At 42.0% G+C, this 19,234-nt stretch overlaps 1 protein-coding gene across 3 annotated transcripts in view; it reads left to right on the forward strand.

Annotated features, from left to right (window-relative positions):
- apbb2b (amyloid beta (A4) precursor protein-binding, family B, member 2b) overlaps nt 1-19,234 on the forward strand; it is a 54,524-nt gene that overhangs the window by 11,047 nt on the left and 24,243 nt on the right. For all 3 annotated transcript variants that reach the window (XM_075462879.1, XM_075462880.1, XM_075462881.1), the window contains exons 2-5: nt 6,285-6,391; nt 7,174-7,240; nt 8,420-9,490; nt 18,652-18,896. In XM_075462879.1, coding sequence (XP_075318994.1) covers nt 7,222-7,240; nt 8,420-9,490; nt 18,652-18,896 — 1,335 coding nt within the window. In that variant the 5' untranslated portion in view covers nt 6,285-6,391; nt 7,174-7,221. The remainder of the gene's footprint in view (nt 1-6,284; nt 6,392-7,173; nt 7,241-8,419; nt 9,491-18,651; nt 18,897-19,234) is intronic.

The raw sequence follows: 19,234 nt of genomic DNA on the forward strand, positions 1-19,234 counted from the left end.
CCTGCTATTGGCAGCATAAGGATACCCCCCCCCCCACCCTTTCTTCCCTAAAGCTTCCGGTGAAACTCTGGAGCCAGTTTCGGGATGGCTTTTTTCTTCCCAGCTTCTTCCTTCTTGTTTTTTTGGACACACACACACACACACACACACACAGGCATGCATATACACACACACACTCTGAGCTTGGAAAATACAGTAGATTGTCCCGTCCATGCACCAGATCGAACCGGCCATCAGTTGCCTTCTGGCTTTGTGTAGTGCTGATCAATGTATCTTCTGTGTGTTACTTCTCCAACTAAAGCAAGAATATATGAAATAAAACTACCCTGTTTAATTAATTCAAAGGATGGAAACTCAAATATAAAAAAAAAAGGAGAAAGAAGCAAACCAATGAGACTTTTTTTTTTTTTTTTTTTTTTTTTTTTTTTTTTTTTTTTTTAAATACGACAGGTAACATAAACTTGTTTAACAAGTTACTTCATAGCTAACGGACATAATAAATGCTTTTTATTACAAGTTGAGATTACCTATCATCATCTTCTCTTTTATCTCTTCTTTTAATTCCGGTGGCAGTCCAGAGGCATAGTTGAAATTCCGCATTTCTTTCTTAATGTGACTGTGGTTAAATATGCAGTCGTGGATTAGAACAGACAGAAGGGTTTATAAAACAAGTGTACAGTGCTGGTGCATTCTAAGCCACTTACAGCTTTATATACAAAGAAAAATCCTCATTAATACAGGGAGCTGCTGTGGTAGTGCTGAATTTGTTCTCCAGTTTTGGTTGATGCAGAAGTTTAAACAAAGCTTTTGTCTCTCAAAAGTTCATCATTATAGATTACATATTAGAAATATATAGTAACAATGGTTAGGAGTGAGAGGTGGTGGGAATGTAAAGAGCTGCATATAGCAAAATGCCCCTTTCCTTTGTTAGCAGTGTTTCAAGCGTTTAGTGGAAATATTTTTTTGTTAACTGTGAAGTGTCGTGTCTTTTCCACAGCCAACAAAAACAAAGCCAAGAATGGTTTGGAAAGGTTGCCTGCTATTGTGCAGCTGGCTTCCACTTTCATGTCCGAATCCAAAAGTTAGAAAAACACCCGTCTGCTTTTCCCATTCTGCACCATTTTGCCCCGTTAAAATCAAGAACCTATTCATTTTGTCTATGATTGTCTGAAGTCTGACTGCCACAGTTTTGTTTTCTATTCGGTTTTGTAACAGATGGGGTCTTCATGAGCAGAAGGGGAAAAGGGAGGGAGGAGGGGGGCACTGAGACTGTAAATCAGGGTAGTGGAGAGAAACAAGTAGTTTTATGAGACTTTACAGACCTTCTTCACTTTTAATGAGAATAGACAGCAATTTTCTTTTAGACAAAGGAAGGGCACAAGTGGAGAGGGAGATGATGAATGTACTGGTGGCTCGAAGGGAAGAGGAAATTAGGCAAGAAAAAGGGACAAAAGAAATAGGTAAAAGTCATGTGGGAACTTGAATAGCAGAGAACTTTAGTGGGAAGTGTAAGAAAGAACAATGAGAGGCCTATGAAACTGTTGGCTGGCATCCATTTGGCATATGAATGAAAAACGTACTCCTCTCTTCCTCACGCGGTCCAGAATCTGGTAAATCGCTATGGTTACCCATACAAGTAAAAAGAAAACACAGATTGAGTGTTTGCAGCTGCTACCTTAATTCTTGGTGGGTCGAGTCTTCCCAGCATATGACATTGTACAACAACACACGCGGACTACACAAAGTCGGTGAGCTGGCCAGTTGGTCAGATGTCAGAGGTCACTGCACACTGCGTGACACAATGTAGATCTTATTTCCGAACCCCCAGGGATTGAAGCCTGCTGAATAGTTGCTCAAAGTGTCAATCCACTGGTGCATTTTTTTGTGATTGCATGGAACTGTTTACAATTACAAGTGAGTCCATGTGACAGGGATGTTTACCATGTTTAATGTGTGCCTTGTGTTTGTGAGTCCCTGTCTCTCTGCGTGTCACTGCCAGAGCTGCCCTGCCCCCCAAAAGACTCTGTAATTATACCGAGACACCCTCATCTGCAGTAGCAGACTCCAGAGAACCCTTTGAGTGCACTTTGGCTCAAAAGAGGCACGACAGTCACTCATCCCAAACAAGTTGAAGCCATAATATCCAGATGCAGTTTGGATTGAAAGTTGGGAGTTTTGGTTGGTGCTTTGCTGTGCTGCCACTGACGTGTAGCTCCACCCACCCAAGTTCAGAGCCTGAATTTCTTTTGTTTTGTTTTACGTCTGGCTTTGCAGTCTGTAGTTAGCATTTGGTCAGTGACACTTTGTTGTTTGACGCTCCAACACAGTGGGTTTGTAATGAAATAATCACTTTGTGGGTGAAGTGGTGACTCTGAAGGGGGGAACCCCATTGAATTTACACATCAAAGTGTGTTTACAGATCTAAGGAGTGCTATCGTATATCTGGGGAAAGTGGTATAAAGCCCCTGATGGTTCCAGAGGGAATTGTCTGAAGTTTGATAATTTCACCCAGATGATGTCAAGTGAAAACAAGACTACTGTTTTCATTTTTTTTTTGTTTTTTTTTAGTAAAAAGGAGCTGAGCTTACTGAACCTCCCTGTCCATCTCCTCATCTCTAGTTTAGTTCAGGCCAAATGACAATACAGGCAAATTGTGAGCTCTTTAGTTGGGCTGTAGACTTTCTTGCAGAGTAACACAGCTATATTTTGGTGTTCCAGCCAATCTTTCAAGCCTAGTAACCCGCAACATTTCCGGGGAAATGATTCATACATTTGAGTGCGTACAACCGTCTTATACAAATACTTTCTCATGCACAGAAAGTTAAACATATTCTCTGGTATGCAGACTTGTTACAGCAAGAGTCAAGCAACCAAGAGTGCTGTGTAATTTTAATCCAGGGAATGCAGCATTTCAGTTTCTGTCTTTGTGTTGATGTTCGAGCTGTGGATGATTCATATATCATTTATAGCAGATGATTTCTGTAGCTTTAGCTGCGGAGTAATGTGTGGGTTTGGTGCCATTTCTAAACTCAAGTGATTTTTGAAGAGGCATAGCCATCACAGGCCTTTAAAGTCTAACATCCTTGAGCCTTATCCCTTTTATACGCCATGCAACCACTGATCCAACTTGATCTTACCTGCATCAGCTTAAAGGTAGAGAAAACATTTCAGTTTGTACACCTGGTCAGAATTATACAGATGCTCCTCAGAAGTCTTACCCTCTTACTACAGTTGGTGTAACATGGACTGCTGCCAGACGACCCAGATGTTTATCTGTTAAGTAAGGGAGCAGTTTTATCTTAGTATTAGATTATTATGGATGTCGGTAACACCTAACTGTAGTCAGTCACATGAAGTTGTGTAGAACTAAGCAAAACTAAAAGAATCTTTTTTTTCTTCTAGCATTATATTTGGCCTTCGAGCCCCTGAGTGAGAGGCCAAATGTGGACAAAGTCTGGACCAGATTTCTATGTAAAATCTCTCAACTTTAACAAATTGGGAAAGCAATCACTCACATAAAGCACTAAGCTAGCCAACATATTTTGATTTGCAGTGTCCAGTGACTAAATGCCTTTTTTTTTTTTTTCATGCAAATCACAGCACAAACCTCGACTGCTGCAAGCTCTGCTGCCTTCATGTAAATGACCAGGATAATATGAAAAACCTGTTCATCGAAGACAGCTGCTTTGAGCGCGGGCCACAGCAAATGATTATGTAGATAATTGAGTATTCTATTGATTATTCCATAGATTCATCGAGTAATCATGTAAGAAATGCCCAAAAAAAATGGATTCATCCATCCATCCATTATCTTCCGCTTCTCCGGGGGTCGGGTCGCGGGGGCAGCAGCTTAAGTAGAGAAACCCAGACGTCCCTGTCCCCGGCCACTTCCTCCAGCTCTTCTGGGGGGACCCCGAGGCGTTCCCAGGCCAGCCGAGAGACATAGTCTCTCCAACGTGTCCTGGGGCCTCCTCCCAGTGGGACGGGCCCGGAACACCTCACCAGGGAGGCGTCCAGGAGGCATTCTCACCAGATGCCCGAGCCACCTCATCTGACTCCTCTGGATGCGGAGGAGCAGCGGTTCTACTCCGAGCCCCTCCCGGATGACCGAGCTTCTCACCCTATCTCTAAGGGAGAGCCCAGACACCCTGCGGAGGAAACTCATTTTGGCCGCTTGTATTCGCGATCTCGTTCTTTCGGTCACTACCCACAGCTCGTGACCATAGGTGAGGATAGGAACATAGATTGACCGGTAAATCGAGAGCTTCGCACAGCTCCTTTTTCACCACGACGGGCCGGTGCAGAGCCCGCATCACTGCAGACGCCGCACCGATCCGCCTGTCAATTCATCGCTCCATTCGTCCCTCACTCGTGAACAAGACCCCGAGATACTTAAACTCCTCCAGGATCTCATTCCCGACCCGGAGAGGGCATTCCACCCTTTTCCAGCCGAGGACCATGGTCTCAGATTTGGAGGTGCTGATTCTCATCCCAGCCGCTTCACACTCGGCTGCGAACCGCTCCAGTGAGAGCTGAAGGTCACGGCCTGACGACGCTAACAGAACCACATCGTCCGCAAAGAGCAGAGACCCGATTCTGAGGTCGCCAAAACGGACCCCCTCAACGCCCTGGCTGCGCCTAGAAATTCTGTCCATAAACAATTATGAACAGAATCGGTGACAAAGGGCAGCCCTGACGAAATGGATTTAATAAAATGATAAACAAATATTTCTGATTATGATATAGATAATGGTACCACAGAACACGAGGTACTTGCTTTCTGCCTAATGTCAAGCAGCGTCAAAACTTCTTCACATGAACAACTCACGGGTTGAAGGAGGGAGAGTAGGAAAATATGACAAGAGTTCTTGCACCAGCGGTGCAGATCTAGGTGACAAATTATTGAGAAACAGCCGCTGCCTTTTTTTTTTTTTTTTTTTTTTAAATACGGGACAGTATAATATTAAAAAGTCGCTATTCTGCCCAACCCAAGCCTCAACTAATGTATAAATATGCAGAAAAATGCTAACATGAAACATCGCTTGTGTGGATTAAACAAGGCATCAAAATAAGTCCTGTACATCGAGTATCTAGCTATTCAAATTACTCGAGGAATCGTTCCAGCCCCACTTTGTGCACCAGTAAAACATTTGTTACATAGAAGATGGAGCTGGGACTCAAAAGTATGGATATGGATGTTTAATTTGTTTCAAAACCCATGCATGTGAAGACCAAGCATACACACGCAAAACGCTGAGCAAGTGCGATACAAGCGCCAGCTCCCGCAAGTGGAAGACAATCATAGAAAAGAACATTTCTGCTTTGCAAGTGCACAAAACGGTATTGACCAGCAGAGAAGCACAGATGTGAGGCGCACGCTTCTGTCACTGCTGTTTTCACCACTTGAACCACTGGCTCTAAGTTGGTAGAGTTCATAGAACTACATGACTGCACATATTGAAAGGGTGTGTCCTTGTGAGTATACTTTTCTGCTTGCGAAGAGTATGCTTGCAAGAAAGTTGTGTGACGTCCCCGATCAGAAATGCTCCCTTGAAATAATGGTTTTCCCCATGCAGTTACTGTTCCGTGCGCTCGCATCACATGCACGTGCCTGTGGTACGTGTGTCTGTGGTAAAAATCCATCTTACATTAATAATGCGATCATTAAAACTTTAGATAAAGGTAGATTAGTTTTCAAAGAGGAATTATCTCTTCAAAAGGGGTCAACTGTTAAGAAAATTCATGTTATACGCCGACAGCATTTCTTAGTTTTTTCACAATTTCATGCTTCAGTCATTCCAAGTGTTTTACCAGCTCCTCATCCAGGCACAAGGGAGATTTTATGGTCCAATTTGACTATACTCTACATGTTTCTCTGCACTTCTCATTGTGTTGGTGAGAACTGTCCATGACTCTTAACTGTATAATGCATCAATCCGTGTATTAGAGTGTGTGTGTGTTTTCAGTTGTGTGAAAGCAGAGTAAGGGGAGTTTTACAAGCCTCCTGTGGCATTAAGTTTATGATAGTTCCAGTCAGCACATTGTTGGCAAGACTCCATGAAACAAAGAAATATGAGCTCAATACAAAATGAACCTTATGTTCCCTCATTCTTAAAGTATATGTAAAAACACGCACACCACACTGAGTATTAATGTTTGACTGAGGTTGTGAATAATTGTCTTTGTTTGTCCCTTTGATGTCTTGCGTTCCTCCTTCGCTCCCTCTGCTCAACCCTCCTTCATTCTCTGTCATTAATCCTTTTTTATGTTGGTCTCTCCCTCAGGACGCCGATGCTTCAGTGAGGTCCTCGTGATTGGATGCAGAAAGCGCCACCGGCTACCAGTATGGACCTGCTGTATCCTGGTGTATCCCACAATCCTTAGTTCGCTGGTAAGTAGCAATTGTAAAAGGACTTACAAAATTTATTTTTAGGAATGCTTGTTTTCAATATTAAAATAGACTCTTGTAAAGAGTAACTCTTGCTGCAAGCCTTTAGAAATGGCTTCATTTTCTTTTTCCAGGTCAAAAAAAAGAAGTCTGGCTCTGCTGTCATTCCTTATAAAATCTGCATGTGCTTTCCATGAATACAGATACAGGAATGAAAGTTTTCCTTTTCTTGCATATCCCAATCTAATGTTTACCAAGTCTGCTAAATTGAAGCCTTTTTTGCTCTGTGTGTTAAAACCTACTACACACACGCATAATATCACTCACAGATAAACAACAGGTTTGTGTGCCTTAGTTCCTCTACCTGTTAAAAGAACTCCATATCTTTATGAATAAAAGTTTGAAGCGGTTCGAAAAGACTTTGGAAATGCACTTCAAATCCTGCAATATGTCTGTACGTTTAGTTACTTAAGTAAGTGTGCATGAGTAGAACAGTGTGCAGAACAAATTTACGCCTAATAAACTGGTCCTCATTATCTGATTTCTCCTTTGATCGTTCCACCATGTTTAATTTAGTGTCTGTTTTTATCATTTTGATTTCTGCGGTGTTTGAAGTATCCTTACCGCCTCAGAGTTATTTTGTTTCCATAGAAACCAGCTGTAGTTGGGTTTCACATGGATTAATGTGGTCTCTGGGGGCCATCCAAGAAGTACTTGGGATACTTTTCATTCTTCCTCTGATTATTCTTTTACCATCTTTCTTATTTTTCCTCTTTGGTGTTCAGATCTCCAGCTGAGTGTACTGACCTCTGAACTGTGGCCAGTTCCAGTCCATGACTGACACCCCTCCAGGTATGAAATACACACACAAGCACACATTCATTTGTTTTTAATGTGATCCACAAATGTTGCTTGTGCTCAGTGCTTACTTGCAATTAAAACCTTATAATCTCATCTCTCTAGAGCAGACCCCCCCACATAGTGTCTAAAATCTGTATATAATGCCTTGCTTGCAATATTTAATATTTTTGTTATCTTCACCAAATCCCATGATAAGATCAAGACCAATTGTGAGACTGAACAATCAGTTTAGCTTTCATCATTATTGGTCAGCTCTTACAGCATTTCTTTTATTTTGCAGCACTGTGCACATGTCTTGTGCCACCCCACATTTCTTTTTATTCAACCTCCAAGAGCCAGACCTTTTTGCAATCTTTTAAAGTGGTCTTGTGCAATAGCTCTCCGGGTATGTCATAGGGTTTTTTCCATTCATTTTTGGTTCAGTACCTGTACCATTTTCATTTTCAGAGTTTTTCTTCGTTTGTGAAGCCAGTAAAGGCTGACCTATGACTCATTCAAGCATTAAAAAAAGTCCCCTAACTCGAGCAGTGAAAAAATGTCTTGCCCATGCACAACAGAAGCATACTTGGCTCTTAGTTATTTGCAGACTGGTGATCTATTACTGAAGACTGCATAAAGAAATCACAAGAGAGCCTCACTAAGAGGGTTCAGTGTTGAGTAATAAAGGTGCTCGTACCAAATATTGACTTTCAAGCTTGTTAAAATTATACAAAATGGGATATTGGCTTATGTATTGTATTTCCATTGATGTTTCAACATGTTTCAATAAACATTGTCACCTGTTTTCCTGGCAGTATAGGAATTTATGATGAATGATGGCTATTGTAAAAGGACCTCCTTTTCTCAGTGCTAATGTCAAACCATCACGGAAGACATTTCAACCGTGGGTGTAGTCATCTGTCTCATGGATGTTTTGATTTTTGGGGGAATGTTGCTGTCGGGCAGTTGCTAGATAGCCTAAAATAGAGGCCCATTAAACATACTGAATAATACTATTTACAGTCATGCATCGATGGACAATAGTATTGTCTGTCTGCCTGCCCAACCAAAGCTAGTGATGTGCTCATACTCTACCTAAAAACATCCTTTTTTGACACACGAGAAGCACTCCCTGTTGCTGTTGTGTTGACTGCTCCAGGTGCTGGATGTTTGCTTTGTTTCCTATTTTAGATCCTCTGTCTTGTGCTACGATGATGTCAGTGGATGTGACCAATCGTAATGGCCCTGCTGCCTCGCCTCCCACCTCACTCAGTCTTCGCTCCTCACACAACCAGCTTCTTAGCAGCGATGTCATCAAACAGGGCTCTGCAACACCTCCCAAGTGTCGCAAAAAGTATGCGCTTACAAGTATCCAGGCTGCCATGGGCCTTGGAGAATCAGTGCCACCTTCCTCTTCACCGTCATCGTCCCCAACACAGTCTGCAACCCCTAACAATCCCAAACTAGCCAAGAATGGGGCTAACCAGCTCCGTAAAGCTGGTCAGGACCACAACAAAAACACAACTGGCCCTGACCCAATGGACCTTGAGTGTGATCCAGAAATTATAGCAGATGACCTCAATGTCAACACAGTTGAAGAACATGACAGTCACACTTTCACTGACAATGACCGGGAGGAAGATGTCTTTCAGACAGATGATGAACTGCATCCACATTCTGCCAGTGATGCAGAGGCTGAGCAGAAAACAGGATCAGACTTAGACTGTAACATTAACTCCACTGTGAAGCTGAAACTGAATAGCAGCACCGCAGAGTTGGACTTTGACTTCAATGTTGAGGCAGAGGAGACTGATGACATCAGCATTCTGTCTGAGAAGGAAATAATGTCTAAGATGAAAATTGAGGAAGATGATGTGGTGGAGGAGGAAGAGGATGAGGAGAAGAAGCCTTTGCTGATGCTAAAGGATGAATCCCCTGTAAATGGCAACAAAGTTTCTCCAGGCCTTGAACTCATCTCCGACCTCCAGTCCAACATCAAGTTCCTCCAATCGGGCAAGAACCCTGGAGTGCCACCCCCTCCTTCTCCACAAAGGCAGGGCAGCCCAGAGGACACCCCCCTGCTCTCTGTGGCCTCCTGCCCCTCCTCCTCCTCCTCCTCCTCCTCCCCTGAGACGAAGAAGGACAGAAGGACTGGCGCAAAGACAGACTGCGCTTTGAACCGCATCCAGAATCTGAACCCCAGTGATGAAGAGTTGAGCTGGACTACCTTGTCGCAGGAGAGCAACTCTCCTGAGGAGACAGGTACACGCATTCACACTCAAATCTATGCAGTAAATATTTTTACATGTTTTTTTGCAGTCAACTTCAAAGATTTGGTTTCTACTGGCGTTTGGCAAAGTATTCGTGAGAACCTTCTTGTTTGTTATTTAGTGGTTTCTCCATCCTTTCAGCTGATGACATGTTTTCATGTAGGGTGACTCTGTGCGTCTGTGAACGGGTGTGCATTTACAGAAGTCAGGCATTGTTGCTCTCAGTAGATCTCCCACTGGCTCCACTGGGACAGGAAGGAACCTTGTAACCTCATGGGTGGTTTACAAGTCATGTCAGCTCTGTCCTGTGCGTGTGTAAACAAGCCATGTAAGCAACACATGGGTTGATATAAAATATGTGGCTGAAATGATTTCTCTTTCACAACACAGTGCTCTGAGATGGCTGAACTAAGTAGATTTCGACACAGTTACAGTGTATGTAACATACAGCGCCGCATCAGTCCGCATCAGTCCCGACCTGGTCCCGACTCATGTGCGAATGCAGACTGAAATAGTTCCGCTGGGGAAGGATAGTTATCAGAACGGAATTTGAGGAGGACCGTTCTTAGAGCGGCTCTGTCCGAAAGCGGCTTTTGTTTGTATCAACTCCACCTGTGTCCAGGCAGTAAGTATTCTGCTTTCGCCCTCCTTTGGCCTTCTGAAAGAATGGTGTAAGTCGTCAAAAGAAATGGATCATTCACTTCCTCCTGTGTGCCGCTATGGTACCAAATCTCTTAAGATGAGGAATCAGGAAGTGATCCTATGTTGAAAAGGGCAAAGACCTCTTTCCCGAAGGAAAAGCTCACAGTTTTTGTGTCTGACATACTGCAAAGAAAGGAACAGCATCTATTGTCAGACTGCTCTCACTGAGGCACAACATTTGCAAGGAAAATGAATGTTCCGACTCAGAACTCAAGTTTTAACTCAAAACACAATCACATTAGGGACAGATGCACTGTCAGAACTGTAGCGCATCTGCCAGCAGCGCGTCGAAGGCAGGCATCTGAAACTCTCTTTGCAGAAGAGGTGAAAGTATCGGATTTCACTATGGCCTACCACATTGCGTAGGAAGAGTTGATCTTCAATAAATCAATAAAAAGAGTTCACATGAATCAAACGTGTGAACAAAAAAGCAATACAAGTTGTGTCTCACAGTATAAACACAGTTCATCATTAAATCAACAGGCGACAAAAGAGGGTTTCCGCATTTTTCTCCCATCTTAATTGAAGCACCGATAAATTCCTCAGTAACAAACACACAATTCACATAAACAACAATTTTATGTTTCGTGTTTAAGGAGGAAATTTTAAGATTGATGAATGAATTTAGTTTTTACAGATTTTTAATTTTTAATTAAATAATTTTTTTCCCAAGCATTACTTTGTGCGTTTTTCCTTTTATATGCATATTATTTTTTTTAAATAATTTTCTTTTAATTTAAAAGAGTTGTTTTCATGTGGAGCTTCCACACTGAATGACATTAAAGTAGTGGTATGATTTTATTTATTAATTTCTTTTTAAAGCGATACTCCGGAGTAGATTCAACCTGGGGTCATTTGAACCGTGATATCCAGCCAAGTAGCCCACCCGCAGTTTTTTCGATATTGGCTGAACATCAGCTGAGTTACTGAGTTATCCCGAATAGCTTCGTACAAGGGTTAATGGATCCTGGCAGTATCTCCAAAATTACCACACTAAAATCACATGCCATGACACCAAACTTCTACAGTAGTACAAATATGGTCTGTACTCACAGAACGATGCATTTGGAAGTTTGTACATAGTCCAGGAGTTTATTATTATCAACACAAGCCTGATAGCTTTTCTGCTGCTAAAGCTGCGTCGACGTCACTTCTGGGAGCTGGGAGCTTCAAAGTAAGATGAGGTTTGATCTACTACTGTAGATACTGCCAGGATCCATTAACCCTTGTACGAAGCTATTCGGGATAACTCAGTAACTCAGCTGATGTTCAGCCAAGATCGAAAAAACTGCGGGTGGGCTACTTGGCTGGATATCACGGTTCAAATGACCCCAGGTTGAATCTACTCCGGAGTATCACTTTAAGTGAAGTAAAGAAATTCCTGAGTGTTCAGCTCTTTTGTGGGCCTTTGCTTTTTTTTTTTTAAACTGTCTGGCTTGTTTCTTATGTCTGCAGAACATCTGATTAAGTCACCGTATTTCGATGTCAGCATTATGTTAAAATCAGGGCCCAGAGATTAATTGGGTTGTTAAAACTCTACCTCGTGCTTTGGTGTGGGACGTATGAAATACTTCCTTCTCCTGGGGAGCGGTAGCCTTGACCTCTGACAGTCTCAGCTGTAAAGCAGTCTGTCTCCTGCAGATGTAGTGCTCCTCTTTTCAGCGCATCAGCCCTGCTTTTTTTCCCCTTACTTCTCCCCAAGCTCTCCGATGACTCAGTTTCCCCCTCCAGTTGAACATCTGTGTTTTTGATTTCTCAAGTATGATTAGCAGCAGTCATCCCTGAGCGTTAGTATGCTTCACTATTTCGCTGTCTGAACTCTCGGATTGAATTGAAGTGTTTTACTCTTGTTAGAGTAGATTTGTTTTGAAACTTGTTTTGAAATCTTTAATCTTGCTGTGTCTAGAGTGTGATTGTAAAAACTGATCATTCTAATAATCTGTTGACCTTAGGCGGAGGACAAATACATTTTTAGGACAGTGTTCTCTTGTTAATATCAAAAGATTTGCTAAAGAGAATTGGCAATCATGATACTGGCATAATTCATGTTGAATGAATGGATATCCAACTCACAGTTGTTCATTCTGCCGTACTTCTTTGTCTGACTGTGAGCCCATTTACATTCACTTGTGGAAGCACAACCATGGAGAACATGCAGCAGCAGTGCATGGACGATTATGTTCCAGTTTGTCGGCATTTACAGAACGGGGTATGCTCTGTGTGTGTGTGTGTGTGTGTGTGTGTGTGTGTGTGTGTGTGTGTGTGTGCTCTCAAAGAATCAAGCCAGCACACAACCCTGTGTGGTCACAACAAACTGCCGGGTAGCTTTGCACACATCCGACACAATGATGATGACATTTAAATCGCGCACACCCAAATAGAGCCTTGTGCACTTGCAGACGTGCAGGGTAAAACATGCTTATTTGTCAGTCACACTGACAGAACTCCGTTGTTTCCTCGGGCGTGTGTTAGATTTTTCTCGGGATGTCATGGGTTGGAGAGCCAAAACGACAATGCTTTCACATAGGGAAGCCAAAACTTACACGCGCACACACACACACACACACACACACTTGCACAGAAGCAGACAGATGTTTGCATGTAGAATTAAAGAAAGTGGACTAGATATGATACTGAATGAACAACCTGCGCGTTACCAAGACCCCAAATAGGGGCTAAAGAGAAAGTGGAAAACAGGGAAAAAGTGATAAACATTTGATCAACATGCCTGTACTAATTTTTTTTGTGTCTTATTATATGTTCAGCTGCATGCATTTTTGTGGTACAGCAGAGGGGGGGGCGGCTTCATATGATCTGTTTCTCTAGATAGAGGACATGGAAACAAAAACAGACTGAAGTCAGCTGCAGGGGATGTGCGATGTCTCTCCCATTCTCCATGTTTTTTCTCTCTTTTCCTCTGTCTGTCTCTCCTGTCTTACTTCCACTTCTTCCCTTTAAGCACCGTTTCTCCTTGTTTTTTCTGTCTGTCACGTCATGTTTTCTCAGAATCTCTGCCTGGATGTGTCCAAATATCCCCCTGCCCTCCATCCCCACCTCCTGTTCTTTCTTCTCCTTCTCCTCACCCCTCTTGTGGTGTCCCCCCCCCGCCTTCTCCACTCCCTCTCTTTCTCTTTCTATCTGTCTGGGGTTCTCTGTTTGATTACAGCAGCAGGTTTTGCTGTATTAGTGCAGCTAGCTAACTATGATGCTGGGGAAAGACTATATGCTGGCCATTGTGATTGTCAATTACGAGGGTAGGTACATTTGTCGGGGTTGGCTTGAAAGTGCTCTGTGGGCTCAGAGTTTTGAGTGATGTCCGATGGCGTCTCTATAAGTGTGCTTGTGCAAAATGATATTCTTGTGCATGTGTGTGTCTCCTCCAACATAGACATGAAGTTTTATCTCTGTGATGATATCATCTGCTGTATGAATCCTGCATTTGTTGTATTTGTCTGTCTTTTGTTGGAGCATTTGTCCTGTCATGCTGGCATGTATTTGTGTTGCCAGGGGGAACATGTGTATGTGTGAGTTTTGCTCCAGAAGCACGCAGCGCGCGCCCCCCCCCCGCTTAGCCGTGTACTGGCATGGAGCTGCATGCTAACCGAGGCGGTCACAGACTAACTGTTAAATAACTCCGACGGGGCTCATTTTCATCAGCTGTATAAGTGTACTTGAACAGTAGTCGGTAGCAGTGCTCACATGCTAAGTCTTTTATTACAGTTAATTACTTGCCACATTGCTCACGTAGAATGATGCTGCTGTTGTTGCTTCATGATACAGCCCCCAAACCACGTCAGCCAGAGCATCAAAACGGCTCTCCCCTATCTTTCTCTGTCAGTGTCTCCTTCCTGTATGCACATGCCTTAATCTTCTCTCAAACTGGGATTCATTCTGAGTCACCATCTTTCCTCCCGCTGACAGGAGAGACCCGCAGCTTCTTTCCGATGTGGCTTTATTTGCTCTGACCTATTTTTTTTTTTTTTTTTTTCTCTGCTCATAAAATACTTCAACTCCCAGAAGGTATTGCTTCACAGCAGTCTTAGGGTCTATGATATCTCTGTGTGCTTAAAATGTATGTGCTCATTTTGCCATGTTTTGTCTGATTTCTGTTTATTTAGGTACACTAAACTGGAGTCTTGGTAACTCACATCTGTAAATGAGTGTGCGTCTCAATTCCATCTCAGTCTGGACCAGTCCAGTCGTCATGATAACATATGGCCTGCTGTCATGGCAACTGGCCCATGTATCATCAGCATGGTCAGCAGTTCAAGAACTCTTTGCAATCATGCCCACAGAAACACACACACACACACACACACACACACACACACACTCCCACTGAGCTGACCAGTCCCTTGAAGCTTAAATTACCTTTATGAGTTTTGCTACAACCCTTGATACAGTTTGGCATCATCTTTAATACCTTTGCCACGACTTCAGCTTCACGCTCGCAAAGATCCCATCATTAGTTCTGCGAGTGTGTGTGTGCTTGAGGTGGCTCGTCTGGCAGGAAACTGCAGTGTTTTGATAAGATTACATTTAGTGCACAAGTGAGTAAAGATACATTGATAAAAGTGTTCTGATTCCACCTTTACACAAGATCTGTGTGCGCGTGTGTTTTCGTGGTAACGGCACAGCTGTGGTTCCTGTAAGCGTATCTGTGTCAAACAAATCATGATAACAGTCAGCTGCTCTAAAAGTATGTGTTGTATTCTGTTAGGGGAGGGAAGTTTACGTTTCAAGCTAATACTTTATGGACATACTGGAGTTCTCATATTACTACAGTTTCAAACTCATTTAACGATACCCAGGAAAAAAGCTCAGTGCTTGATACTATTTTCAATACCACAGGGGGAGGGTACTTATTTTTCTTTTGCATATCAGTGCCAATTCCAATGAGCTGCACACACATTGTGGAGTTCACGTAAACAGTTTTTTTTTTTTTTTTTTGTTAGATATCAGCTTTTCATTTACAACTAAGTAGGATGAACTGAATTTTAATTGTGATCTCAGTCTCTTCTGCAGACTGAATAGCTGATTTCTCTCTTTAATATTCCTCTGGTATTTCTTTGCCTCTATAAAACGTGGATCACCTGCTGATTGCACAGGTTTTATCCTCATCAAAAATTCTGGAGAGTCACAGGAGGTTCTGAATGCTTGTTTCTTATGGAAAATAAACAGCTCAAAGGATGTGAGATGTTTTTTTTAAAACAGCTGGGTAACGATCAGGTCATTTTGTAATTGTTCTCAGCTGTGATGAGAGGATGTTGACGGGCTCGCATAAACTCTGTCGTCTTCCTCGCTCACACAAAAACATTATGCGATAATGATGGAAGGGACGAGAAGTTGTAAGTCACAGTAGCACGGTCTCCGAAAACGTTCGCCTTCTGGAACCTTTAGAACAATACAAACGGTGATAAGTTAGGTTTAAGCTGAGGGGTGTTCTATGAAAACAAGCTATGAAGCTATGGAGAGCTGAAAGTCAGGTTTCAGTGTCACAAAGATTGCTTTCTTTTGACCTGGCTAGATCACCATGGCAACTTAAACTGAACTTTAAACTGAGCTTTCTCCAGAGGAGTTTCAGTTTAAATCGTCACTGGTTCTTGTTAGGGGTGGGACGATATGCTTTGGTCACGATTCGATTGTATCACGATTCTTGATTCTACAAATATTGCGATTCGATATAATCAGTAATTGCAATTTTTTTTCCTCCTTAAAAAACAAACAAGGCGAATCATACACTTCTAGAATGAATGTGGTTCCCATAAGCAATGCACATCAATCTGTGTCAGTCAGTCCAGCAGCTGACATTTATTTCAACTGAGACAAAAAGGGGTACTTAACATGTACAGCATTTTTTAAAGTTTACAGTTACAAAATGAATTGAAATGTCCACACAGCACAAATGTGGGCTAGTCTTAACATAACTTAATGTAATGAATTGATTAAGTTTTTCTGGACACAGATATGACGTATTATAATCGATTCTGGGGACAAAAATCGATTTTTAAGATCATCCCATAAAAAAAAAAAATCGCAATATGTACATGAATCGATTATTTTTTTTTTTTTTTTTTCGCCCACCCCTAGTTCTTGTCCTGGTGATATCCCAGACAGCAAACTCATTTAAAAGTCAGGCAGGATATTGAAATCTGCTGTCTGACATTTAACAGAATTTAAAGCTTGTAGTTGACCTTTACCAATTGTCGTATTGTAATGGTGTAACTGACTGAAAATCAATAATTCAGCCGACATTTTAAAAGTCTGTCAGTGTCGCCACACATAGATGTTGATCAAATCTTGGCATTTTAATCAGTGACATAATTTCAGCATGTAATCTATAAAATATCTGACACACCATGGGTTTTAAACTAAAACTCAGCCCTTCAGACCAGAATTCAGTCTTGGATTAATTAATCAATTAATCAACATAACATGTAGGTTTTGTGTCACGTTGCCATGCGATCCATGCACTGGGTTTTTGAATCAGAATGGGTTACATGTTATTGTCCCAATTTGCCGCCACGTCCATTCTATATCCTGCTGACTATATTGGCTCTAGCACACACTATAAAATGAATTGTCGTCTTCCTTTTTTTTTTCTTTCTTTGTTTGACAACTTGATTACATATGAAGGAAGTCTGTTTGTGCTTGTACAAAGATTAGTTTGGCTGTAAAGGGATCACTAGGCTTTTACCTTTAGCCTTGTGCACACACTGTTAAAAGAAATTAAATTTTGCCGAAAAAAAAGAAATCATGTCCATATATATCTTTTTTTAAGAGAGAGAAATCTCCATCCGCACAGAAGTGCAAAACACTATCAGGAAAACCAAAATTTAATGGTACCAGCTAACTGTACACAGAGTACAAGTGGAACGTGCTCGTTCTACTTATCCTGACAATCCAAAGATGTTTTTCTTGTCATACCCGGCCGGTTAAATGTTGAACTGCTGCGTTCTCCTCTGTGTGTGAGTAAAGCAGCTCTCTCATAGACAACAGAGAAAACATTTTTCATTATTCAGCAGGAACAATCACTATGTTGTTAAGGTTGTCTCACAACTACAAGTCTTATCAGGTCTCATCCTAAACGGTGGTGGTTGTGTCTGGTTCTGTGTTACGTTATGTTGCAGTGACCTCTCCAGCACGTTCAGATGTGCCTCCATTTTTTTTTATTATAGTTGCAAAGTAACTAGATTTATGTACAGGCATGTAAAAACTCCTGCTAACAAGGTTTGAACCGGCACTATCTTGCTGCCGTCTCCTGTTGCCATGTCAACAAAGGGGAGATCAGCTCATAGACTGATGTCAATCTAAGGAGATAACAGCGCATAATCTGACGCGGCAGTCCTGAAATGCATGCTCATCTGTCAGCATAACAACCCTGTCATTTTTAGATATCCTCACTCTGGCCAGAGTTTAAGAATATTTGCTTTCAGAGGCCTAGAGAAAAGGTACAGAAAAGAAGTCTTTGTGTATAAGGTTTAGGTTATGCAAATAAAGTTAGCATCCCGAACTTTTTAATGTAACACATAAATTCTATGAAAAGAAATCATGTCTTGTGTACGCTCACATGTGGACATTTTGATTCATGTTAGCATGTGTGCTTAGATCAGTGAGGCATGTTTGAGGCATCAGTATAAACAATGCTTCCCCCCATTCAGATGCTGTCTTGATGATTTGGGGTTGAGCTTTTGACTTATGAACTGATTTTTGAAACAGAAGAGAATAAAACAAAACGACCAATTTGTATAACCCACAATGGACCACACATTCATTAAAAGTGGCAGATTTGTCTAAAGCAAGTTCCAGGAAGACGCTAACACAATTACAAGGGTCAGAGAGAAATAATAGGTCTTCATTTGTGTCGTGTTCAGTAAATCTTGATATATTTAAGTTCTGCTTAGGCTTGCTCATAAAGGCTAAGTCTGACAACGGAATGTGACTCTTAGAGAAGTGCTCGTATGCCACGTGTTTTTGTCTGAGGTGGTTTATGCCTGGGCGATGACTTTCATTTAAAAATGTCTAAGCTATGTGCGTGGGTGTTTTTGTACAAAAGTAATACGCTTTTTCCGGATGATGATTGTGGACATAGAAACGTGGCCTGTTATGATGACAGCTGCAGCAGATGCGTATAATCCCGGACATCTGTCGAATTGGTTCAATGGGGACTAAGTGTAATTTAACGGAGACTGATGGGATTATGCAGAAGAATAGTCTGTGTTTTATGCAGAATTGTGTTTGTACATGCACTTGTGTCTTTAGGTAAGTTGAGGGTGATGGGACAGAAAAAAATCTGACCTGCTGCGCTAACAGCTGTTTTCACCGATCACCCGTTTACATGCATTTCTATGTATCATTTGTTCAAATCTGTCAGTTTAGTTATATAAATCGGCTTTTTTTTTTTTTTTTTTCTGTTTATCAATAATTCATTTTGTTTCTTGTTCCCACTAGATATTTGGAGTGAGCAGTCCTTCCAAACTGACCCTGACCTGCCTCCAGGATGGAAGAAGATCACAGACATGGCTGGTATCTACTACTGGCACATTCCTACAGGCACCACCCAGTGGGAGCGTCCTGCCACCCATCCTCCTGCCCCTGGACAGACTGAGTCCCCAGCCCTTGGGGATCACAAAGCTTCAACGCCACGGAAACACTCTCTGAGCTCCCTCAGCCCCTCACCCACTCCTGACCATGAGGTGACAGAGAAACTGAATTCAGTGTTTTGCCTTTGAGTGCAATCAGCCCAGACCGTCTAAGCCTACCATGAAACATTTCAATTTGAAACTGCTGTTGTGCAAAATTGATTTGTACCTGCATTTTCATTTCCAGGTAGTATTTGCATTTCCACAATATTTTCTTTCATGTAGTGGGGCATAAAATCTGAATTTTATTACCTGGTAAGATGCCTCCTGAGTTGGGGACCAAAGAGGGCCGCTTTTCACAACGCCGCAATTGTTTTCACGTACAGTGGAGAAGTTCAAGAGAATGTGTGGTTTAGTTTAGTCCAGACTTTTTCTGCAGTTGCTGTTCTGTT

Source organism: Odontesthes bonariensis, chromosome 4 (assembly GCF_027942865.1).
Source record: "Odontesthes bonariensis isolate fOdoBon6 chromosome 4, fOdoBon6.hap1, whole genome shotgun sequence".
Lineage (NCBI taxonomy): Eukaryota > Metazoa > Chordata > Actinopteri > Atheriniformes > Atherinopsidae > Odontesthes > Odontesthes bonariensis.